We start from the raw sequence: 26,780 nt of genomic DNA, 5'->3' as shown, positions 1-26,780 counted from the left end.
GGCAGAGTTATTAGGGATTAAGTCTGGGATGAATGACTGGCTCTATTTTTCATCTTCCCCTCTCTGGTACTCTGCAAGCTAGCCTCCTCTATCTGCAGGTAAAACCATTTCCCTTGTGTAACCAGGTATAGAAATATATAGCCTACTTGTTGCATCCTCATATCCCCTGGTGAGGTGGGATTGGGTTATGTCTGTGGTTGGTTCAAAGATTCCTACGCTTCTGAAAATTCTTACCTAGACTATTCATACTGCTTGTATCACATAATCACACAGATTGCTCAGGTTGCTAAAGCATGCTATTGCAAATAATTTTTAGGGAGGTGTCAGGGTTTTCCCCCTTATACATGCATAGCACAATGGGCGAAAAACCCTGGGTCAAAAGCCAGCCAGTTGGTTAGGACTTCCACCCACCTAAGGGATGAATCATCCCTGATAAAGAGCAAAATGGTTTGTATTTAATGTCGAAACGAATGACAAATTTAAAGTAATTTTGTATTTTTGCTAACAATACAAACCTTGAGCTCTTTATACAAATTTGGCCCGCCATCAACTGTCCCCCAATAAGTCATGCCTACAAGCAAAATTGACGATAGAACACAAGTGCGTTTGTGAGCAGGGTAGCCGGTACTACCCCCCGCTAACTAGCAGTGGGGTAGTTACACCTTGCCAAAAGTCTTATGGCTAGTCTTCCAGCTTTGCCAAAAATATATCCCTATTAAAGAGCTCAAGGTTTGTATCATTAGGAAAAGTATAAATTACTTGAAATTTATCATATTTCTTGACATAAATTGTAGTGAAGCCATTCATTTTATATGCTAAAATAGGTTGTTGCTCTCAGAAGGCTTTGTTAAAAAAAAATAGAATTATCATCACATTCAAAACTTACAGATTACGAGGATTACTAGCATAAGTACAGTGCAGTAGATAGTTACCGGGTACTTTAATAATTTCATATACTGTATCTCATAGTGATGCGTGTCCTGTCATTGTAATGTAAAATTTTGTTTACAGATTTGTGATAGAATCCGACAGTCAGCCCAAGGAACCAAAAGACGTGTGTTTGTTGTTGAAACCATGGGTGGATATTGTGGTTATTTGGCAACTTTGGCAGGTCTTGCTGGTGGAGCTGATGCTGCTTATATTTATGAAGAACAGTTTGGTATCCAGGTAAAGTATTAGTTTTTTCTTGATGAAATATTAATTAGTGCAGTATTTTGCCACAAAGCTATTACTTACAGTTAGTTCAAAACAAACCTATTACTTAAGATTAGCTCTTTCTTGTGCCAGGAAACCATCCTCATGTCAGTTTTTAAACAAGTAAGTCTGCTTATAGCATTGTGTATGTGTGGATTGATACCAAGCTCTCAGGCAGCCACAAGAATGATCATTCATGTATCTGGGATTATGTTAGCTTTCTCCCTTGGAAATCCTTGAACATGCTTATTCTGTGATCTTGCAGATAAAAATTTCTGAATTGCTTTAAATGTTTTTCCATATAATTAGTACGTGTATCGCTTACGTGAGCACAGAATTTATGATTTTCCTAACTTTGCTGTGTCTAGAGGTAGATGCAGTATAAGATAACTACTGGATGAGAGTTTACATAAATTTAAGTAAATACTGCTTTTCTTCTGTATTCAGGTGAAAAGCAGCTATTGAGATGCAAGTTTAAGTAGGTTGGTGTTTTCTCATTCAGTAATGTATCTTATTGGTAAGTTACATTCATTTTGATGTAAGTAAATACCAGCAGGCTAGTAAACAAGTGTATTAAACCTTCTCATGAAAATTAGCTTTTTAAATATTTAACTTAGCCGGTGAATATATAATAGCTGCAACTCTGCGGCTCGACAGAAAACACACTCAAAAAACTCGCGAGCGATCGCTATGAAGGTTGCGGGTGTGCCCACCAGCGCCAACTGTCGGCCAGATACCACTCTTGTATGTAAACAAAACCTTCAATTCTTCTCTGTCGACGTTGACGACAAGACGTATTCATACTCGCTGTAGAACCTGGAGTTTTCTTAACATATTTGGTGAAGTACTTCATTTTGGTTTGAGCTTTCGCAGTACAGGTGTTTTATCTTCAACTTAAATCTTGAACTCGTTTTTGGATAGATTTAATTTTTGATGACTTTGGATTGTTTTTTGGACTTTCCTTGACTTAAATGGCCGACCCTTCCCTCAGTACAGAAGTGTGTTTAGGCTTTTAGCAATTATCTTATCACGTTATAAATTAATTATAGATTTTCTTCTATATATTTTATATCTCAACCGCCTTTATTAGGCCTCTTCGATTAGCTTTCCATTTATAATAAACATCAAAATAAATTTTAATGATTTGTTTATATGCGACCTTTCCTGAGAGTAGGCGGTCCTAACTTGGAAACCGAAGTTAAACAACGTTGAGCCCTTTCAATCGTAAATAGCTTTTAAAGAGCTAATGATTTAAAACTTATTAAATGAATATTTTTTAATAGATATTTTATGAAAGATTTTCTTTGAATAGTCTTCGTACTGTTTCAAAGATGAACTAACGTTTAGTTTATTTATGCTACGCAGTTTGCGCTCTATCGTTACGATAGAGAGAGAGAGTATCACGGTTTCACTTTGCAAAAAGAGTAAATCGATTCTGACGTTTTGTTCATTCTTCTTTCAAAGCTTAAATGTTTTAAATTCTATTTTTAAGGAACTTTTTAATTGAAAAACCTTTCAGTTTTTTCCTTTGGTCAAATAACCTGTTTTTTTGACGAAACGTAAGTGGGCTCTTCTCTTAGGTGCGAAATCAAGAGAGAGAGAGAGAGAGAGAGATAGAGACGGAGGGAGAGAGAGGAGAGAAAACGTTCCGATCTTTATCTCGTCCCAAGCGGGTAACGTTGTTCTCGAGTTACTCTCGTCCCTAGTCTCTGTACGGGGAGAAAGGATAAAACGTTTTTAGTTTTTTATTCTCGTCCCAAGGCAATGTACGGTGAGAGATTGAAAACGTAGTTTTGAATGAACTAGTGTTTAGTCTCTTCCCCAGCCACTGATTTTTTTTATCTTAAAATATGTTTTCTGTTTTTTGCTGGTATTAATGTGCTTGCATTATACGACTGATTTCGCAATTACAACCTTTTGATGAGGGTAGAATTGCGTGCTTCAGGTAGAAATCAGTTTTATTCATACCTAATGTGAATTGTTAAAAAATTCGATTTCAGTGAAATAAGTGCAAAACAGAAAATCGTAGTGATAAAGTGATATTGCGCAAAGTGTTATCAGTGTTGCGACCGAGGGTTCGTCTGTTCGTGCCTGTCGTTCGCCTAGTCCGGGACCTCTTGCAAGCTCCCAAGCCCAGGGGAGAAGTAATGTCGTACGACTTATGGGTTCGAGAGGCCTTGATCAGCGAACAGACGTTCCCTCTATGGTATCGGGTGTATCTTACCAAGATCACCCCTACCATAAGGCGAGAGAGACGATTTTCTCCTCGTCATCCAAAGGCTTTTCGCATAAGAAACCGTGGAACAAGGTTTCGATGCCCTCTAAACGAAAGTCAGTCCTTTCAGGACAGGTCCAGCGTCCTGGTTTTAACCATTAGGACAGCTCTGACCCTATGCAGTCATCGGAAGACTGCTCGCCGCCTAACAAAAGCGTAACACAGACTCCGAGAGTCTTTTTGTAGGCAAGGTTTTGCGGTCACAGACGTTACCCTCGTCTCTTACCGCAACCATTCCCGTTGATCCTAAATGGATTGTACGGCAAGACATGCAGAATAAGCTTGCCTCCCTTATGGAAGACTATTCTGCCGATAAGTCCGTTGAGCCTAGCCGTTTATCTCATCGAGATCCTGGCTTTCAGCCACCCTAACGTTCCTTTGTGCGTCCTGTTGACGTTGGCGTAGCCAAGTCACGTCAGTCAGGTTGTTTAGAACCACACTCGATGCGGTCTCGTGTGGATTTTCAGCCACATTTGGACGTTAGGCCACTTGCTGATGCTCCTGTTGACGTTCAGGACGTTCGCTAACAATCGGAGTTGACTTGTTTTGACGCTGAGCGTCAACCTCCGCATTCTAGAGTTGTTTTGACTGCTCAGTCTAGGCGGTCAAAGCAGTCTCGAGTGGACGCTGTGCGTCCTCACGCACCTGTTGTTGTTGACAGTTCACAGACTGTCAAGCAGTTACATGACGTTGCGTCCTGGTCTCACGCACCTGTTGTTGTTGACAGTTCACAGACTGTCAAGCAGTTACATGACGTTGCGTCCTGGTCCGCTACTAATGCACCAGTGCGTGTGGACTCTGCTTGTAAAGCATTGCCACCACAGTAGGTCTCTCCCTTGCTTGAGACTCAGCTATTATCGGACAAGGTTCCTTCAGATGAGGAAGTTGCTGTTCCCCCTCCTACTGATATTCCCTTGAGGACTCTGTCAGACGGAGAGGAGCCTAAAGCTGCTTAGCCCTCTATGGACTTTAAATAAATCATGCTGATTTTTAAGGATCTTTGTCCGGATCTTTTTGTAACTGCTGCTCCTCGTTCGCCTAAACGTCAGAGCTTACACTAGGCCTAGCTACTTCGAAGCCGTTGTTTTATAAGCTAGTGCTCTCTCGCTCTTCTAAGAGAGCTTTACGTTTGCTAGGCGACTGGTTTATCACCAGGAGGAGTTTGGGGGAGACAGCCTTTGCTTTCCCTTCTTTTAAACTGGCTTATAGAGCGAGAGTCTGATATGACACGAGAGAAGTTCTCGGCTTGGGAGTTCCTGCCTCTGCCCAGATAGACTTCTCAAACCTCATAGACTCTCCCTGGCGCCTGGCCATGAGACGCTCCAAGATTTTACAGGTCGACTTCACAGCTGTTTTCGAGCCTTTGAAGTTTTGCTGTACAATTATGTCATGCATAAACAAGGCTTTCAGGGATGGCTCCAATGATCTGACAGCCACGTTCTCTGCAGGAACAAGTCCCTCAGGGATGGCTCCATGATTTGGCAGCCATGTTCACTGCAGGAGTACGTAAGAGGCAAGTGCGCTCAATGTGTTCATTGTCAAGACAAACTTCACGATGAAGTCTACCAGGCTGTCTTGACAGCATTTATGGAAGGCGACTGGATGGTCTCTCTCGACCTTCAGGAGGCATACTTCCATATTCCTATACACCCGGATTCCCAACCGTTTCTGAGGTTTGTTTACAGGAATGTGGGGTACCAGTTTCGAGCCCTGTGCTTTGGCCTCAGTCCTGCGCCTCTCGTGTTTACGAGGCTCATGAGGAATGTGGCAAAATCCCTCCATCTATCGGGGATCCGAGCCTCCCTGTACTTGGACGACTGGCTTCTCAGAGCATCGTCCAGTCTTCACTGTCTGCAGGATCTACATTGGACGTTGAGTCTGGCCAGGGAGTTGGGACTTTTGGTCAACCTAAAAGTCCCAACTGATCCCATCCCAGATTATTCTATATTTGGGGATGGAGATTCGCAGTCAAGCCCTGCTCGAAGTCCAACTAATGCTGAAATGAAACGTTTATTCAGTCAGGAGTTGGAACAGTCTCGTAGGGACTCTCTCATCCCTGGAGCAGTTTGTCTCACAAGGGAGACTACACCTTCTGCCTCTCCGGTTCCATCTAGCCTTTCACTGGAACTAGGACAAGACATTAGAGACGGTATCATTCCCAGTCTCCGAACCAGTAAAGGCATGCCTGAAATGGTGGGACAGCAATATCAGTCTGAGAGAGGGACTATCCCTAGCAGTCAAGAACCCAAACCACGTGTTGTCCTCAGACGCGTCGGATTTGGGTTGGGGTGCGACCCTGGACGGTCGGGAATGCTCGGGTCTGTGGACCTCAAGTCAGAAGAGCATGCACATCAACGGCAAGGAGCTATTAGCAGTCCACTTGGCCTTGATGATATTAGAAGGCTTCTTCGAAACTTAGTGGTAGAGGCAACTCAGACAACACCACAACTTTGGCGTACATCTCCAAGCAAGGAGGCACACACTCCTTCACGCTGCTCGAGATCGCAAGGGACCTTCTCTTATGGTCAAGAATTCGAGGCATCTCCCTGTTGACGAGATTCATCCAGGGGGACTTGAACGTCTTGGCAGACTGTCTCAGTCGGAGGGGTCAGGTGATACCCACGGAATGGACCCTCCACAATGACGTGGGCAAGAGTCTTTGGGCTACTTGGGGTCAACCCACCATAGACCTCTTTGCCTCCTCGTTGACCAAAAGGTTACCAATCTATTGCTCTCCAGTCCTAGATACAGAAGCAATCTACATAGACGCGTTTCTACTGGATTGGTCTTTTCTGGACTTATATGCATTCCCACCATTCAAGATAGTCAACAAGGTACTGCAGAAGTTCGCCTCTCACGAAGGGACAAGGTTGACGTTGGTTGCTACCCTCTGGCCCGCGAGAGAGTGGTGCACCGAGGTACTTCAATGGCTGGTAGACTTTCCAAGAAGTCTTCCTCTAACGGTAGATCTGTTACGTCAGCCCCACGTAAAGAATGTCCATCAAAGCCTCCTCGCTCTTCGTCTGACTTCCTTCAGACTATCAAAAGACTCTCAAGAGCTAGAGGCTTTTTGAAGGAGGCAGCCAGTGCGATTGCAAGAGCTAGGAGAGCTTCTACCATTAGAGTATACCAGTCGAAGTGGGAAGTCTTTCGAGACTGGTGCAAGTCAGCATCTGTGTCCTCGTCCAGTACCTCTGTAGCCCAAATCGCAGATTTTCTTTTACATCTGAGAAAGGTTCACTCCCTTTCAGCTCCCACGATTAAGGGCTACAGGAGCATGTTGGCTTCGGTCTTTCGACATAGAGGCTTAGATCTTTCCAACAATAAAGACCTCCAAGATCTCCTTAAGTCTTTCGAGACCTCTAAGGAACGTCGTTTGGCAACTCCTGGATGGAACTTAGACGTGGTCCTAAGGTTCCTCATGTCAGACAGGTTTGAGCCATTACATTCAGCCTCCCTGAAGGATCTCACCCTCAAGACACTTTTCCTAGTGTGCTTGGCTTCGGCTAAAAGGGTCAATGAACTTCATGCCTTCAGTAAGAACATCGGCTTTTCTACAGAAAAAAGCCACTTGTTCACTTCAACTTGGTTTCCTGGCCAAAAATGAACTGCCTTCTCGTCCTTGGCATAAATCTTTTGATATTCCTTGCTTATCAGAGATCGTAGGCAACGAACTGGAAAGAGTATTATGTCCTGTTAGAGCTCTTAAGTTCGATTTAGCTCGTACTAAGTCATTACGAGGGAAATCTGAGGCATTATGGTGCTCAGTTAAGAAACCTTCATTGCCTATGTCAAAGAATGCTTTGTCATATTTTATCAGATTTTTTTAATACGAGAAGCTCATTCTCACTTGAATGAGAAAGACCGATGTTTGCTTAAGGTTAAGATGCACGAAGTTAAAGATATAGCAACCTCCGTGGCCTTCAAGCAAAATAAATCTCTGCAAAGTATTATGGACGCGACTTTTTGGAGAAGCAAGTCAGTGTTCGCGTCATTTTACTTAAAAGATGTCCAGACTCTTTACGAGGACTGCTACACACTGGGTCCATTCGTTGCAGCGAGTGCAGTAGTGGGTGAGGGTTCTACCACTACACTTCCCTAATTCCAATATCCTTTTAATCTGTCTCTTGAAATGTTTTTAATATTGTTTTATGGGTTGTTCGGAAGGCTAAGAAGCCTTTCGCATCCTGGTTGATTTGGCGGGTGGTCAAAGTCATTTCTTGAGAGCGCCCAGATTAGGGGTTTGATGAGGTCCTGTTGTATGGGTTGCAACCCTTGATACTTCAGCTCCTGGGAGTCTTTCAGCATCCTAAGAGGATCGTTGGGCTCCGTGAGGAAGACAGACTTACAAGGCAGAGTAATCGTCTAAGTCAACTTCCTTACCAGGTACCTATATATTTTGGTTTTGTTATATTGATAACTGTCAAAATGAAAAAACTCTTAGCTTATACGCTGTAAACATAATTAACTCTGGTCTCTACCCACCTCCTTGGGTGTGAATCAGCTATTATATATTCACCGGCTAAGTTAAATATTTAAAAATGATATTTTAATTATAAAATAAATTTTTTAATATACTTACCCGGTGAATATATAAATTAAATGACCCTCCCTTCCTCCCCAATAGAGACGCAGCGGGACGAGAAGAATTGAAGGTTTTGTTTACATACAAGAGTGGTATCTGGCTGACAGTTGGCGCTGGTGGGCACACCCGCAACCTTCATAGCGATCGCTCGCGAGTTTTTTTAGTGTGTTTTCTGTCGAGCCGCAGAGTTGCAGCTATTATATATTCACCGGGTAAGTATATTCAAAAATTTATTTTATAATTAAAATATCATTTCTTTCAATTTACTACTGACTTTAAGTTCTCTTATTATATTTTTGGACTAAGCCATAAGTTTACATCAAGTAAATTTTGTTATTGCTTACTTTTCTCTTGCATAAATATTGTGCTTGGAGATAATAAACCAGTTTCAGTAATGTTAGCTCATTAATTAATATTCAACTTTTTCCTTGCTCCTTTTGAATTTTGCCTTCTAATAACTTGATTTCCTTATTGAATTTTATTAATGTGAATAGTAGGTACTCTAGTTAGGACAGTCTAGTTTTACGCTTTGTGAATATCGCGCATCTTCCGTAAGCGATTAAGAAAATGTCTTTCGACCTCTAATGCTTGCGTCGTTGTTACAAATGGCTGGATTTGTTAGTGTGATTGGGCGGGACCAATATCCAACGTTGGTGGTGAAATAAAACTGAATAACACAATGCCTGAGTGAAGAAAACAGCCTCTGAGCATCCCTCAGTTGCCATTATCTCTGTGCTTCTGTGTATTCCTTTCTGTACTGTCATTTCCTCTATGCTTTTCTGGCTACTTTTCCCTATAACGTTTAGCTCTCCATCATGACTTCCGAGCATAAGACAGACAATAATGACTTTATCCATCACCATGGAAGTGAAATTAGAGATTGTGAAATGGACACAAAAGATTAGAAACACTGACAAAACATTACCTGCTTATGCAAACATAGCTGTTCAACTGTTGTTGAAATTATCAAGGCTAAAGATCGTATCCTTGATCACATGAAGGGATTTGCTCCTATGAAATCAACCTTGATAAAAAGCAGCATTGTGGCCTTATTATTGAGAAGGACAGATTGTTAGTTCTTTGATTGGAAGAAAAAGAGTCGCATATCCCAGTGAGCCTAATCGTAATTCAGGAGAAAGCAAAATGATTATTTGACATGTTGAAAAAATAGAAGGGGGAAAGGAGTGCAGGTGTAAGGTTTGTGGTCAGTAGGGTTTGGTTCATGCACTTTTAAGGAAGATGTAAAGCTGCTAGTGGTGATGAGAAAGCAGCTAGTGGATATCTTTTAGTGTTGACAGATAATTAAGAAGTTTACCCTATTAAACAGGTTTTTAATGTGGATGAGACAGGTTTTGTTCCTAATTGTATATAAACCATTCATCCTTTAAATAGGAACTATGTTGTAAGAGCGAGCTGGAATGGCCGCTGAAATCGTTAATGAGGTAGTTAATGATAGGTGTTAAGCATGGGATGGAAGCCCCACCTCTGCACCTTTAAAAGTTCATCACTTTTTTTTCACCGCAATTAGTACAGACTTTTTCATCTTTCTTTTTGTTGATAATGGATGTGAAGTAAGAGATTTGTATTTGCCGGTAAGAAGGTGGTCGTATCAACCGGTTTATGTCTACTTGTAGATCCACACACTTTCTGTGCATCTTGTAGGGAGTATAATTATTCACAATCAACCCCGTGTGCAGAGTGTAGATCATGGCCTCCTGTGGTGTGGTAAGTATATGCCTTGAGTAGTAGGAAGAGACCTAAAGCATTCTTTGAGATCTCATCTTGGTAATATCCAAGAAGATATCAAAGAAGTGTTTTGTGTCTCCCATCCACTCATTGAGTGCATCTGTTACTGCTACCTCTGTGCATATGCCCTTGGCTTGGCCCTCAGAGAGTATCATCGCCAGCTTTTCAAGTTATGGTGGCATGTGTGGTTCAGAAGCTGGAAGCCTTTCTCCCATTGCTGTGCAGGCCATATAAAGGCTCGTCTTGTGAAATAGGTGCTGGCCAGAAAAGCTCCAGCACCTAAGTTGACCCAGGTCCGAAAGTGTGTATTGCCCCAGTGCTGGGAGTTACCCCATGTCATTGGTTGCTCAGACCTTGACTCCTCTGCTAGCAGAGCCTGAGGTAAGGATTGGAAAGAGGGTTGTGGTGGCCTGGTGGTAGCGTCCTTGCCTTGCCTGTTGATTGCCAGACTTGGGTTCGAGTCTCGCTCAAACTCGTTAGTTTCTTTGGTCGTTGCAACCTCGCTGTTCTTGTGAGCTAAGGATGGGGGTTTGGGGGAGTCTATAGGTCTATCTGCCAAGTCATCAGCAACCATTGCATGGCCCTCCTTGGTCGTAGCTTGGGTGGAGAGGGAGCTTAGTGCTGATCATATGTAATATGTTGAGTCTCTAGGGCAGGGGTTCTTAACCTTCGGATGATTCCAGACCCCATTGGAATGTCCAATATAGTGCCATACCCCCGTCACTTGATTGTTGAAATAATTATTACCAATCCTATTATTTGCCAGTGTGTCATCCAAATATGCCAATATCTTGAATATCCTGTACTTTAGATATGGATTGCGAGGAATAGAACATGAAAAAATCATAAGCATTGATAATTAAAGTTACAGTCCATTTTTATTACACAAAAGAAGAAAGAGAACATAAATGAACAATTTTTTTTCCAAATTGACAACATAAAACATACTTTTACAAGCCTAGTGAGATATTTGCTGTTGTTTTCCTGCAATCAAAGCATCGAATCGTGGTACAGTTGATGACAAAACTACTCGCATGTCATCTGACACATCAAGTCTATTTCTCAGATTTTTACGTTCATTTCAGATTGTCAGATTTTAAATACATACAGGCATAACTACAGTGAACAAAAAGATAAGCATAACTACAAAAAATAACCTGTGAACAATAATAAGTACAAAATAGAAGAAAATAACGAGAGATACTAAAAAAATACCTGATTACCTGAGATCGAGTCCCATACCCCCAAGGGGTATGGATACCCCCGGTTAAGAATCCCTGCTCTAGGGCATTGTACTGCTTTATAGGGCAATGTCCCTTGCCTTTGCCATTCATGAGGGGCCTTTAAACCTTTAAACATGCGCACTCTTCTTCCTCCTCCTACTCCTCTTCCTTGTCTTCGACTTCTGACTCTGATTCTGACACTTCTTTTAAGAAGTGGAAGAGGAAGAGGTCATGGAAGGCCAGTCATAGTTGTAAGGAAAGGACTCTTTACGACACCACCTCTCTATCGGGGCCTGTGAAGCAGACAACACCCGAGTGGTTCACGGGGCTGGAGTCACAGCCCTGTGTTTTGTGCCCCCCCCCCCCCCCCCCTAGATCTATGAGTGTACCCTGGGGGCCATGGCTTAGGTTTCCCCAGCTAACACGATAGCTAGGTGAGACAGGAGTGTATGACCCTGTAGACTTTCTCTTCCTTGGTTGATGGAGAGGCTTTGGCATCCTCCATCACCCTTCCTAACTTGACGATGGACTCCTGCTCTTCCCTCAAGCTGTGATACTTCGGTAGGCAGAGTTGCGTGGATGGCACCACTTGAGGCTGCATTTTGTACTTGAGGGTGAAGGGAGCTTTTCCCTGTGCTTTGTGGCATGTGGCTGTGGCCATACTCACTGCCCTGATCAGCAGAGGGAAGAATATGAGTTACAGTGAACCCTCGCTACTTCGCGGTTCGACCATCGCGGATTCACCACTTCGCGGATTTTTTCCATAACCCATATACAGTGATACCTCGGTAGTCGAACGACTCTATACTCGAACAATTCGGAGTTCGACCAAAATTTTCGAGAAATTTTTGCTGCGGTGCTCGACCAAAAATTCGGTACTCGACCAGCCGAACACGTGACGACCGCATGGGCTTTGTGATGATCGCGCCATCTCGGCCACTCTCGCTTGTTCGGGAAGCATCAGTTCTCTCGAGAGCGTCACTCAGACAACGCGCGATCAGCATTCGTTGTGATTTAGTGATTTTCAGTGCTTTTAATTGCTTTTTTAGCTTTCATAATGAGTCCCAAGAAAGTAATGAGTGTTAAGGGGAAGGAGAAGAGGAAAACAGTGCGAACAACGATCGAGTTGAAGAAGGAAATTATAGCGAAATATGAGAATGGTGTACGAGTGTCCGATTTAGCGGTAGAATACGGAATGGCGAAGTCGACCATTTCTACGTTTTTAAAGCATAAAGAAATGATTAAGAAGGCGAATGTTGCAACGGGAGTTACGGCGGTAACTAAGCAAAGGCCACAAGTGATTGAGGAGATGGAAAAGTTGCTTTTAATATTTATTAAAGAAAAACAGTTGGCCGGGGAAAGTGTTAGTGAAGCGTTCATTTGTGAAAAAGCGTTGCATATCTATGAAGAATTAGTGAAGAAAAGTCCGAGTACCAGTGAAAGTGATTCATTTACATTTAAAGCGAGCAGGGGTTGGTTTGAAAAGTTTCGTAATAGAACAGGTATTCATCGTGTTACTAGGCATGGGGAGGCAGCTAGTTCGGATCAAATTGCAGCCGATAAATACGTGGGGGAATTCGATCGGTACATAAATGAACAAAATTTGATCGCACAACAAGTCTTTAATTGTGATGAGACTGGGTTATTTTGGAAGAAAATGCCAGCCAATACGTACATTACCAAGGACGAGACGAAGATGCCAGGTCACAAGCCAATGAAAGATAGGCTAACATTGTTGCTGTGTGCAAATGCAAGTGGCGATTGCAAGATCAAACCCTTGTTAGTGTACCACTCGGACAACCCCCGGGTGTTCAAACGAAATAATATTTGTAAAAGTGCACTACCAGTTATGTGGCGCTCGAACACTAAATCTTGGGTCACAAGACAATTCTTTACTGAGTGGATAAACGAAGTGTTTGCCCCCCAGGTTAAGGCTTACCTCATTGAAAAGAGCTTGCCAATGAAATGTCTTCTGGTTATGGACAATGCTCCTGCACATCCTCCAGGTCTCGAGGATGACTTGAAAGAAGAATACAGCTTTATCAAAATCAAATTCTTGCCCCCCAATACTACTCCCATACTCCAGCCCATGGACCAACAGGTCATTTCAAACTTCAAAAAACTCTATACCAAGGCCCTTTTCAGAAAGTGTTTTGAAGTGACCAGTGACACGAAGTTGACCCTAAAGGAATTCTGGAAGGAACACTTCAGCATCCTCAACTCTGTTAACATGATTGACCAAGCTTGGCGAGGTGTGACCTATAGGACATTGAACTCTGCCTGGCGTAAGCTGTGGCCATCATGTGTCACAGAGAGGGAGTTTGAAGGTTTCCAACCAGAGGCGGGTCCAAGCACTGCTACCCCTGTAATTTCTGATGACACTGATGTCGTTGAGGAAATTGTTGTCATGGGCAGGAGTTTGGGGCTTGAGGTCGACAAGGATGATATTGATGAGCTTGTAGAAAGCCATTCTACCGAGTTGACTGTGGAGGAATTGTTGCACCTGCAACAACAACAGCAGCAGGATCTGATTGTGGAGCAGGAATCTTCAGAAGAGGATGAGGTAAGGGAGGATGTTCCAAGTTCTCTCATCAATGAAATTTGTTCCAAGTGGGCAGATGTGCAGGCTTTTGCTGAAAAATACCACCCAGAAATTGCAGTAGCAAACCGGGCAGTGCATATGTTTAATGATAGTGTCATGTATCATTTTCGAAGAATACTGCAGAGGAGGAAGAAACAATTAACAATAGACCAGTTTTTCACAAAAGAAAAGAAAGCTGCTACATCAAAGCCTGTTTCTCCTCCAAAGAAGAGACAAAGAAGAGAAGAAACCCCTGAAATAGATCTGCCCACCCTTTCATTGGAGAGAGAAACAACTCCTGAAGGAGAACTACCCCGCCACATCATGGAAGGGGACTCTCCTTCCAAGCAGTAACCTCCCCCTTCCATCCTCTCCACATCCATCCCTGTATGCCATCGAACCGCTGCTCAAAGGTATGTTCACTACAGTACAGAAAATGGTTTAAAATTGTTTTATTTTAGTACAGTAAATGGTTTAAAATTGTTTTATAGGATTTTCTGACCAATTTCATACACATTTAGATAATTATTGTTGTTTAGGTACACGTTTTATTAATATTTTGGGCCTGTTCGAGTGCTTGGGAACGGAATAGAATATATACCATTATTTCTTATGGGGAAAAAAAATTCGGTACTCGAACAAATCGGAGGTCGAACACGGATCTCGAACGGATTATGGTCGAGTACCGAGGTATCACTGTATATACTGTATATATATATATATATATATATATATATATATATATATATATATATATATATATATATGTATGCATGTATTTATGTATATATGTAGGTATGTATATGTGTATACATATAAATATATATATATATACACACACACACACACACACATATATATATATATATATATATATATATATATATATATATATATATATATATATATATATATCTATATATCTAAAGTAGGAAGATGTGATGTAGTTCTAAGGGAAAAGTATGGGAAATATGTCTGGGTAATAAGCAAAGCTCTACCTCCAGTTTGTTTCTAGGCCTACATTATGATCAGAGATAAATGTAAACAAAACATTGGTTGCCATTTTTTATCGTGCTTTTTAGCATGTTTAGGAAATGCATGATATAAAATCACCTTTAATATTTGTGCCTGTTTTAGTTTAGGGTACTGTAGTACATGCATTGAGTGTTCTGTACATTAAAGGGTAGTTTGTTAACAGTACTACGTACAAGGGAAGGTTTTAAAAGTCTGAATATACATGTTGAATAAATAGGTAAATATGGTGTCACTACTTCGCGGATTTTCACCTATCGCGGCCGCGACTGGAACCTATCTACCGCGATAAACGAGGGTTCACTGTACCCCTTCTGTCTCTGCTGTGGTCAGCACCAAGGATAATTTAGCTTGCTGTTGTCCCCCTTCTTCGGCTACATATTACATTGCCGGTTCTGTCCTTGGCTTAGAGCAATCTTATTCACAGGCAGTGAATTGCTGGAGTAACCTGCAGCACCCTCCATCCTGGATGAGTATAAGGGTACAGTACTCAGGATTTGTCTGCTCTTAAGACATCCGTCCTTGAACTGGTGCCGATGGTGCCGACAAAGGCAGACAATCCCGAGTTGGAGTGTACTTTTGTGGACGTCCTTGTCTCATTTGTGATTGCAGCAGACGGGGGAGGCGACCTTAGTTTAGCTCTCTCTGGGCGCTTTTGTTATTGATCAGCACTTCGGTGCCTTCATGGGTGAGGCTATCTCTGGAGCTGCAGTGATCAGCTCTGGCTAGTTTGGCCCTAGATCAAGTTGATGAGCAGATATGTGGATCTGAGAACTCAATTCCATCTGGTCAAAAAAGATCTTGCCCTCCCCACTTTAGGAGCAGATAGAGTTCTATGCACAAAAGCTTGCTGTGTCAACAGCACGTCAGGTTGACCCATTAGTATGCTCACTTTCCTTGGAGAGATTCAAGACCAAAGGCATGTCTTTCTCGGCCTCATGAGATGGCGGCCGTGGAAGTCTGCCATGGCCTTCCTCCAATTTGTATTTTGGGTTTATTAATGGTCAAGTGCAACAATGTATTTTGCCAAGTCAACGGGGTTGTCAATCCCAGAGTCTCTGCAGAAGTACAAGTCTTGTGCTGTCTGGTGGGAAAGCTGGGACCTCCTTGGTATACCAGGCAGCAAGCTAGTGGGCCAACATGGTTTTGAAAGGGAAGGATACCTTGGCCTTCTGATTGTTAAAACAAGTAGGTTCAATGGTAGCTCTTGACATTGAGGAACTCGTCGATGTGGGCGACTACGCCTCTCCTTACAAGGAGTCACGTGCAGGTGGCAGGGGACCTTATGGGTTTTAGTTGCTCAATATTGGGATTTTAACAGCTCAATAAAGTCTGCCTAAATCAAAATTTGGGGTTATTATTAGTGACTGGTTTGCTTTGAAACTAATAAGTCTGAAGATAAATTCACTCAAACCTATGAAATGATTTGAGTACTCATGTGCAGTACTATCCTTACTACTTCTTATAGCTCATGGATCCAATGGCATTATTAATAACTTATGTTTACCTCAGACCCTGTGGTCCACACATTTATTCATTATAATGCAGGGATAATTTAGGGTTGTGGTGGCCTATTGGATGCGTCCTTGCTAGGTGATCGCCAAAATAGGGTTCAAGTCCCGTTCAAACTCGTTAGCTCCTTTAGTCGCTGCAACCTCACCATCCTTGTCAGCTAAGGTTTGGGGGAGTTTATAGGTCTACCTGCTGAATCATCAGCAGCCATAGCCTGGGTCTTCCTGGTCTTAGCTTGGGTGGAGGCCTTGCTATGGCAATGTCACTATCCCTTCCCTCTGCCATTTATGAGCGGCCTTTAAACGTAAGGTCACTTATAACTTTATGGATTTGTACAAAAAAATTTATTTTGCATTCATATGTTTTTAAAAATTCATATGTTGTTTTATATTTTACAATATACTTTACTAATGTTAACTATTTTGATGTGAGAATTTTATTTTTATTTTTTTAGTGTAATTATTATGTGAATCTAGTCTTGTTATTTTCCAAAATTAGAGCGTATAACATTATTGATTTTCTTTTTTTGTAAGTTACTGTATCGTCAAATTATTATTTCCCCAAAATTGGGGAAAGTGCCTTGGTATATGTGTTTAAGCTATTATATAGTAATTGTAAAATGTATATTTGCTATTAATGGATTCTATTCATCATATTTTTCCCTCTAACAGGAATTGCAGTTGGATGTTTATCATATGGCAGCAAAGATGGCAGAAGGTGTGCAAAGAGGCCTTGTGTTGAGGAATGAAAATGCAAATGAAAATTATACAACAGACTTTATATATAGATTATACTCTGAGGAAGGCAAAGGCATTTTCAGCTGCAGAAAGAATGTTCTAGGTAAGCTGTGAAGAGAATAGTAGTCATACTTTTATCAGGTTTTTAGATAAATGAAATGTGTGAGCAAACTAATTTCATACTCCTTTTACTATATTATATTGGAACCCAAACAACAAGGAAAATTTATTACTTACATGAACGAGAAATCTTGTTATGAAGAAATATTGAGCTGTCTTTTATGAATCTTTATGAGTCTTTGTCACTCCATTTCTAAACACCAATTAGATGACTGCTTGAAAGCTAACTGGCAAGCAAGATTCATAATACCTTAAGATTGCTAGACTCATTGGCCTTTATACCTGATTATAGTTTTTAATTTTTCCTGTCTAATGTTACGTGCCAAATTTTTCAATGTAAATTTTTTCTTTTTTCCTTTTAATGTGGCATGAGGTCTGTACTTATTTGAAATGACATTGATTAGGAATTACTGATTTCATATATCTCCTCATTTCGGTGCTTCTCATTAATGATTATCAGTATTTTGCCAGCAAGTAATGCCTCACTATCTTACTCCTCTTTCTTTGATAGTAATTAAATGTCAATATTTTGAATATTTTAATTTGTAGTACATTTTTTAATTGTATCGGCATTCCTTGTTCAAGAACTCTCACATCTTGGTCTTTTAACATGTATTTATTAACATTCTTTGTAGAAGGTAATGAAAATATGTTATCAAGTACAGTACTATTACCCTTATTTTCATTTACTGTAATTTTTATTTTATAATCTTATTAGAAATTGTGAAATACAAGTGAGGCCTTCTTTCTAAGAAAAAATAGATAAAAGAAAACCAGATTGCTAATATGATTTCTAATCGGGGAAGTGGGTGATCACATAAGTGTTGTGATATGATAAGGAGAATTTTAATGATAAAATTACTTATTTCCATACTCACCTGGTGTTCATATTGCTTCTCTCTTGAAGCCTGTTATTTGTCAGTGTCTACCCATAAACTAAAATATTTCCATTTAATTTCTTTTTTTTTAATTGCCCTACCCCTTTAATGTATTGGGATCATATAGCTGTGTATTGCAATACTATCATGTGGGTAGGTTGTATCCCTTTGTCTTTCAGTCTCAAAGTCAAAACTTGTTCTACAACCTCTTGACATCACTATTCAGTGGGCAGGCAAGGGATCATTTATAGGAATGCCAGGTGAGGTGAGTTTAGAAATAAATAATTTTCTTATTAGAATTTTTTTTTGTTTCTATGAACCTCACCTAACATTCATATTGCTGAATCCCACATTAAGATGGTGATGGGAAAGTGAAGTAAAGATTCAGGAAATGTAAAGCCCGGGACTAAATAATTCAGATTACTAGACACTCCCCTTCAATATTGTTTAAGGGTAATTCACTCTAAACTGAGAAAGAGTAATAATTTGCACTACAAAATTACAAATTACAAAATTAAAAATTCTGTAGGACTTGAAACTTAATTATATCAAGGAATTTAGGAAAAAAATAAAAATTCCTCAGATAATTTAACAATTGACTTCTAAATCTATAATTTTACGTTAAATACCAGCTCCCTTTAATTTTATAGAGAAAATTATTTGATTACACCTGCAGCTACCACAGAACCCAATGCCCAGATAATATGAGCAAACCAGGCTACTTTTGAATAACGTTTTGAAAAAAATGACTCTGTACACCACTGAGCTACAGGCAAAACCTTTTCCAAAGAAAGATTTCTACAGAAATCATGAAAAGAAATTTTGCTTATAATATTATTTAACTTCAACTTTTAGGTTCTTCATTCAAAGGTTTAAAGGATACTCATGTATAGCAAAGCCAAGGGACAGTGACAATGCTCTACCTAGCAGGACAGTACCCTAGAGGGCCCTACCTAGCAGGGCAGTAACCTAGAGGGCCCTACCTAGCAGGACAGTACCCTAGAGGCTGACCATATATACATATGATCCATGCCCAAGCCCCCTTTCTGCCCAAGCTAGGAACAGAGGGCCAGGTAATGGTTGCTGATGAATCAGCAGGTAGACCTATGGGTTCCCCCAACCCCCCCGACCCTTAGCTCATAAGGATGGTGAGGTTGCAGGCACTACAAGAAACTACCGAGCATGAGCGGGATTCAAACCCCAGTCCGAAGAATGCCAGGCAGGGACGTTTGCAATAGGCATCACAACCCTTGTATCATATTCTCTATGTGCATCGGTCATTAAACTCTTGATAGAAAACGACAATCTTTGAGAGAGAACACTTTGAAATTCACAAAACAAAATTTGAAACTTTTCCTCTGTTTTCATTTATACATACATACTGCACATATACCAAGGCACTTTCCCCCATTTTGGGGGTTAGCCGACATCAAACAAATGAAACAAAAAGGGGACCTCTCCTCTCTACGTTCCTCCCAGCCTGACAAGGGACTCAACCGAGTTCGGCTGGTACTGCTAGGGTGACACAGCCCACCCTCCCCCGTTATCCACCACAGATGAAGCTTCATAACGCTGAATCCCCTACTGCTGCTACCTCCGCGGTCATCCAAGGCACCAGAGGAAGCAGCAGGGCCTACCGGAACTGCGTCACAATCGCTCGCCACTCATTCCTATTTCTAGCACGCTTTCTTGCCTCTCTCACATCTATCCTCCTATCACCCAGAGCTTTCTTCACTCCATCCATCCACCCAAACCTTGGCCTTCCTCTTGTACTCCCATCAACTCTTGCATTCATTACCACCTTTAGCAGACAACCATTTTCCATTCTCTCAACATGGCCAAACCACCTCAACACATTCATATCCACTCTAGCTGCTAACTCACACCCGTTCTTACCCTTACTACTTCCTTCCTAACCCTATCTACTCAAGATACATTCATGTCTAAATAAATCTTCAAAGGCCTTATGGTACAGTACATAGGACTTATATTTTCCAAGGTATTACCAATATCTTTTTCCAAATCAGAAATGTGGAAGTATTGTGGCAAATGTTTTGTCTTGAAATAATTTTTAGCCCTGAAGGCAGATAAAAGAAACGAAGGCATTTATGTTACACTATTGTGACTAATTTCAACAGTATGTGGGTGGGAGTTGATTGGAACATATATTTATACAATACAATTTTTTAGTCAAATGTAAGATTTATTTAAACTTTTATATATTTTCCAACTGATTACTACTGTCCCTCCAACTTGGCTGCTGTAGTATTCTGCACACAAATTTTAGAAAGCTTTATAGAATTAGACTTGAAATTTTTGAACTAAAATTAATTATTCATTTCACTGTGCATGGAATTCATGAAGTTTCTAACCTGCCTCCCAATTCTCTGTGGATAGGATTTTCCTACACAATATTTATACTTCAGAAGAAAGAGAAATCAAAAGGGCAGCAACTGAGAAGAGGCAATGTATACACAAGCACTTTATTCCTCAATGTATCTTTCTGGTTTTTTAACGTCATGAGGGGAAAAATAGTTTTTTGAATTTTGACTTAAGCTTATACATCATGAATGATTAGCTTGTGAATTCCAAGTTGGTATTTGAATTGTCAATATTACTTTAGAGATAGTTATTCCTATATACAGAATAATGCATGTAAATTTTAGTGTTAAGTTTATACTCACTAGGACCAGAGGTTGCAATGGTATAGAACTATAGATTATACTTGTGTCAGCTGAGTTTTGAACATGATCATGTCATTATCCTATTTAGATAAATAGCCCAATTGTGATTTCTTATGTCAACTTTTTAGATACTATATAGGCTATCAGGGCTATTTGCTATTATATCTGGCATAATTAGATGCTTAGTGTTTATAGTATTGCTTTCTGGTATCATTATTTGAAACTACAGATGCCTTTGTTTTCTTTTCTTTAGCAAGACTTCTCTCTTATTGATAAGGGTTCAATTACCAATCTCATCCCAAGTACTCTCAAATTATTATTATCGTTTTATTATTATTATTATTATTATTATTGTTTTATTATTTATTATTTTTATTATTATTATTATTATTATTAGCTAAGGTACAACCCTTGTTGTTGTAAAAGCATGATGCTATAAGGCCAGGGACTCCTACAGGGAAAATACCCTCGTGAGGATAGGAACCTTAATTGATTTTTTGTAAATAAAATTTAATTAAAGATAATTTTAATTATACAAACCATCATTTGAGATGCAGGTTATGTAATACCAGCCTATTCATTTTTACTGCAAAGAATCCAGACTATATAAAAAGTTAGGCAATTAATTACTGGAGACCAGAGTCCATAGGCCTACGCAGTCACTGCCACGCCTCTCTAGTTTAATGAAAGACTGTAGTTTCTAGGAACATGCATATAATTAAACATTGAAATTTTCAAGGAATTTGTAATGGCATGTACAATTTATAGTATTTTGTGCAGTTTCTAATCTTTTAGAATTTGGTCTTTTTGTTTATGATTAAGTCGTTATTTTTAATCTTTACATCTTAACATCAGATATTGAAAAAAGCTAAATGAAACAAGATTTTGAGTTGATTTGTATATTATTTCAGGACACATGCAGCAAGGTGGTTCTCCATCAGTGTTTGATCGTAACATGGGCACAAAAACTGCAGCAAAAGCAGTCACATGGATGACTGAGCAGATGCTAAAACACAGACAAAGTGATGGATCAGTATTTTGTGATGAAGCCAATACTGCTGTTCTTCTTGGTCTACAGAAGAGGCAATATGTGTAAGTAACAGTAATTTAATATATATGCTTTGTTATATCAATTACAGAGATAATTTCAATGTTGGTTACAGGTACTCCATCATAATGTTCATGGATTAGGAACAAAGTTTCTGGTCATTGTGAAAATTTAGGGTGTTTAAAAATAATGTTTTCTTGTAGATCATCTAAAAATTGTATATATAAATATATATATATATTTATATATATATATATATATATATATATATATATATATATATATATATATATATATATATATGAGAGAGAGAATATATTATGGTTAACATTTTTTTGTTGGCCAGATTAATAATATATGTATTATATTACATATAATTGTTTAATTTATAAGCTGTTGTTCTCAATTCAATATGTTCATTTATAGTTTTACATTAATTTTCCTGTCTAGGCTACATCTACGTCTTCCTTTTCTTTGCTCTTTCAAAATTACAGTTATAAGATAATTTTATAGCACACATGAGATATTTGTCTCTTATATATTTGTGTTCTTTTATGCTGCCATATGATTTCACTTTGTTTCTTATGTTGACTTTTCATGTGTTTCAATTTGTCTTGAAATTTTCTTAAACTTTGTAAGGAATACAGTATTTTATTTCTCCCCATCCTTATACTGTATCGTACATTTTGATTACAGATTTGTTGATTTTATATGAAATATAACTGAAATTTCCTTTCCCCCATCTGCTAAATTCATTCATTGGCAGCTTTGTTGATGTATTTTCAATATCCTTACCAGATTTCAACCTGTCGCTGAACTGAAGCGTGTGACTGACTGGGAACGCCGTATCCCAAATAATCAGTGGTGGTTGAAGCTTCGTCCCTTGCTTCGTATCTTGGCAAAGCATGATGGTGCATACCAAGAGGAGGGTATTACTGTCAAAGAAGTTGAAGAAGCTCTTGATTAAGATAGTGATAAGTCTTTATGTATCCTTTGGCTTTTCTGATTTCTGTGGTCATAACCATGAGATATCAATACCCAAAATGATATTCATGCCAGTTCTGTGAAATTAACCAGAGGTTTAGGAATACATTTTATAGTTATCAGTAAACAGGTTGTGTAAATAAAATGTGGCTGTAGATATGGAAGTTGCATTTACTCTGGTAAATAATTTTGTTATAATTTTTAGATTTTTTTTTAATACAATATAAACTTCTTTGTAAGATTGCCAGGTTATCCAGAGTATCATTATAAGTGTTTTAAGAATGCAAAATAGCAACATTTTTAAAGCTTTTTAGCATGGAAAACAATTTTAAGGTATGTGATCTTAAGAAATTGTGCCATTTATTCTTCATTAAAAAAAAAAGAAATAGCCTGCCATAACTGGAGATGATAATCCAATATCTGAAGTGATGTGATCTAGTCATAAACAGGGATTAACTGTTAATCAATGTATGATAAGTAATTTCCTTCATATCAACTATTTGCATTCATTATTTCTCTTTTTGCTACTTTTATGCAATCTGTTTAATCTTAAAGGAAGATAAACCCAATCGTTATTACACAAATATTGTTTTTATTTCAATTTTACAATCAAAAATATTTACATAACTTATGTGCAGCACTAATAACTGTGTGAAATGGTTTCAGTATTACAGCAAGTTTGTAAATTGTTGATTTACACATTTTAAAAAGGATATTGTTAGAATGGTAACCATGTGTGTTTTTGTATTTATGCATACTGTCTTAACATTGAAAAAAAAATTACAAATGAAATGTAAATCTGTATAAGAGGTAAATTTTTAATCTGTTGAAGAACTGGGAAGAGTGTCTGATGAATCATCACTACCCGTATGAAATGAATTCATTTGCATTTTAGTGTGTTGTCAGATAAGTCACAGTAAATTAAGTTGAGTACGAGACCTTGCATTTCTCTATCCTGTGCATGTTTTAAGGTTTTTATTCTCCATAGCCAGGAGGCTGTTGGTAAAAACTTAAACTAATATACTTTTGATGCCAAATTGTAATGGAAGCTTAAGATTGCTATATCATCTTTACCCTTATTTCGTAAATACATTTGCTCTGCCATTATGGAAAGTCAAGTGTCTCATAATACAAGAGAATCACCCTACAAAAACACCATATGAAATACAACCAAATACTGTACTGTACATTTAAATCATTCAATGCCTAACCTAACTGTTAATATCTGTAAATGAAGTAATTATTAGAACATAATGCAATAATAAATGGAAAATAACAAAAATGTGGAACCTTCCCTTTTGAGCGAGGCAATGTCCAAAAGCGAAAGTGACGTCACAGGAAGACAATTGTCAGAAAACATGAACACTAACTTTACGAAACACATCAACAAATGGCAGAAGACATTAATACTTAACTTTGTGAAAAACTTAAAATTAAATTTCTTTTCTTGCCTTTTTCTAATTTATTAATTTTTTTTTCATTTCACATTTTGTACTTGAAAAATTTCATCAATTTCTTCATCACTTCTTTTCATATTTTTTTTGATCACTTTGACTTTAACTTTGGCTTACTAATGGCCTCTTTGAAAATAATGATCCAAGGAAGCTTGTTTCTGCCTGCTTTGTCAACGGATTTCGGACATACAGTATTCCTTAGCGATCACACTAAACCGCATGCCAGGATCATACTTCTTGATTATCTTAAACTTTGTAACCATAGAACATCAGCCACATTCTTGGGACCCATGGCTAATACTGTATGATTTGAATAACGAAACAGGATAACTATAAGTACGAAAGTGAAATCAACAACAAATTCTGTGAACAATAACGCTGCTGAACCGGAATGCTTGAGGAACGACAATACGTACATGCATGATGGGGAAAAAATGCTGACCAATAGGAGAACAGGATCTTATGGCAGTAACTAGCATCAGGGTAGGAAGATAACCAATGGGAGAGCAGGACAATGGTGGCGAATTTACAGTTTGGTGGGGCGCGAATTCCAAAATGATTTTCCTGGCGGCTGGCTGAATCTCGTTGCCTGTGTTACTCGACTTTGACGACTAAAGGGAGGCCATCATGCGAGGAAACAACTCCCAAAAAGTTGAGAAAAGGCTCTCTTTACAAAGAAATGAACGCGTAGGTAAGCTGCGAAAAGTAGAATGAGTCTATTAGGGACGAGTAGTACTATGAAGGGAGAGGATATGTAACGATTCCTCACGTATCTTCCTCCTCCTTAGATTCCTAGACTGGGTTAAGTTTGTTTGGGGTGCAGATATCTATGGTTATCTATGGATACGTCCCTGATTATACACGATATCTTAGGATAGTCGTTCCGGGGGTTAGAACCCCGTGATACGTGACGGTAATTCTCTTGTAATATCACTCACAGAAATATTATACAGTAGAAAGCTGCCTAAAGGGACTTTTATCAGGACGACATGGCCATCTCACCCAAAAATAGATTTTTCCCGAAAATCCATTTTTTGGTAATAGGCGAAAAAATCTTCGTGTGTCTTTTTATACCATGAAGTTTTCGTATCAAGAGGTATTACTGTATATCTCGATGACTCCATATATCAAGGCCTGTCTAGACAGACAACTGTGTCCGCTGTTCAGCGCAGATGGCGCGGGCACAAGCTGATTTAATGAATAGTTGGGCTTTCCCAATGATGCCAGCATACCTTTACATAGCTGACTTTTGCAAGTTTCATTTCGTTTGAATCACGCCTAAATTGGTTACGTAAAAGGGTTTTTTTGAGAGGAGATCATCCGTTATCTCTGTAACAATGGCTTTCAATTTTGCTAGCCATTTGCCTGTTTGTATGACAACTCAGTTTTACATTACATACTCATAGATTTTGAAGCTAAATTTGAATCAACGTGCATGTGAGTGGTTTGTCTAATAGATAATACTCAAGGTAGCTCAATGGAGGTGTCTGGCATAGCCATCGCAAGTCCAAAAAATGTTACAATGACGTTGAAAGTGGGGAACATTTGTTATAGATAAAGTAGGTCGGAGCTTGAGCCACAGGGCAATTTCTGTCATCGGGCATTCAGGCAATTTGACTGTTTGCCCATCAAATGTGGCTGTTATCTGGCATACCCAATGATCACACTCGCTTGTCTGGATGGGACTTTAGTTTTACGCCTTCACAGTACTGTTTTAGTAGGGTCTAAGAGGAAGCTAGGCACTTGCATTCCTACAACTTTTAATGTTCGAGGTGTTTAGTACCCATGATATAGCCGGTATGGTTCTGACTCCCTCAATTTTAACATCAAAGTTATGAGTTCTGGCTTGAAATTCTAACTGGCAAATCCAGTAACAACATAATGCACTATTCTTTTTTTAAATGCATTATTTCAGAAATTTTGGAGGTAAGGACCTTCATGTGACATAAATATATCTTTATAGTAAAAAGTTTGGTGTAAAAGATATAAATTTGAGTATACTGTAGACTGCATAAGGGACACAAACTTAGATTTCATTACACTGTCTTATAGTTTGAGAACATAGAATAGCAGGGCAAAAAACAGCCTCTTTTAAACCTTTGTTTATGCAGAAAAAAAACTTTCATTTTTTAAAAATTACATATTTTATCTGGCTATAGAGGAATATTAAGATACAGTCTACCAATACTAGCCTTACAATCTAGTTTTCTAAAACAGCAGCTAGGTTTGTGGAGAAGATGGGGGTTTCACAGCAAAATGGTCTAAAGTAAATAAAGAACTCTACATTTTATGAGAACAACTTTCACCTATAATGAGCTGTGCACCATCAGAGCCCGTAGGCTTCATTCACGTGATGAACTTTGTGACGTCAGATACGTAGATGCAGCAAAACAAAGTGCTATACAGTATAGTTTTTTCGCATGATTACCAAAGTAATGAGGGCTGTGCTTGTTGGTAGTTAAAGATTGGGGAGAAGAATTTAAAGAACTATGCCTGACATACAAAGTTATGTTTTTCACCAATGCCAATGATACACCATGTCTGTATTCTCTAAAGTGTAAAGTTTAAAAATGTCCAAGTTTTGTCCCATGAGGTAACTTTAAACAACACCCTGCAGCCTTTGGGATGTGAGGGCAATGTTTATGGAGATTGTGATGCAAGATTTGCGGCAATTTCTAAAATAACTTGGGACCTTAATTTTAGTATCATTATTGAAGCAGAGGTGAA

At 39.2% G+C, this 26,780-nt stretch overlaps 1 protein-coding gene across 10 annotated transcripts in view; it reads left to right on the top strand.

The window, feature by feature from the left end:
* Pfk (ATP-dependent 6-phosphofructokinase) overlaps positions 1–23,537 on the top strand; it is a 130,460-nt gene extending 106,923 nt beyond the window's left edge. For all 10 annotated transcript variants that reach the window (XM_068390037.1, XM_068390043.1, XM_068390044.1 and 7 more), the window contains 4 exons: positions 1,012–1,167; positions 16,820–16,988; positions 21,479–21,659; positions 22,414–23,537. In XM_068390037.1, coding sequence (XP_068246138.1) covers positions 1,012–1,167; positions 16,820–16,988; positions 21,479–21,659; positions 22,414–22,582 — 675 coding nt within the window. In that variant the 3' untranslated portion in view covers positions 22,583–23,537. The remainder of the gene's footprint in view (positions 1–1,011; positions 1,168–16,819; positions 16,989–21,478; positions 21,660–22,413) is intronic.
* Positions 23,538–26,780: the final 3,243 nt, after the last annotated feature.

This window comes from Palaemon carinicauda, chromosome 16, assembly GCF_036898095.1.
Source record: "Palaemon carinicauda isolate YSFRI2023 chromosome 16, ASM3689809v2, whole genome shotgun sequence".
NCBI classification, from domain to species: domain Eukaryota; kingdom Metazoa; phylum Arthropoda; class Malacostraca; order Decapoda; family Palaemonidae; genus Palaemon; species Palaemon carinicauda.
Note: the sequence above shows the minus strand (reverse complement) of the source record. Positions and strands in the feature narration are given on the sequence as shown.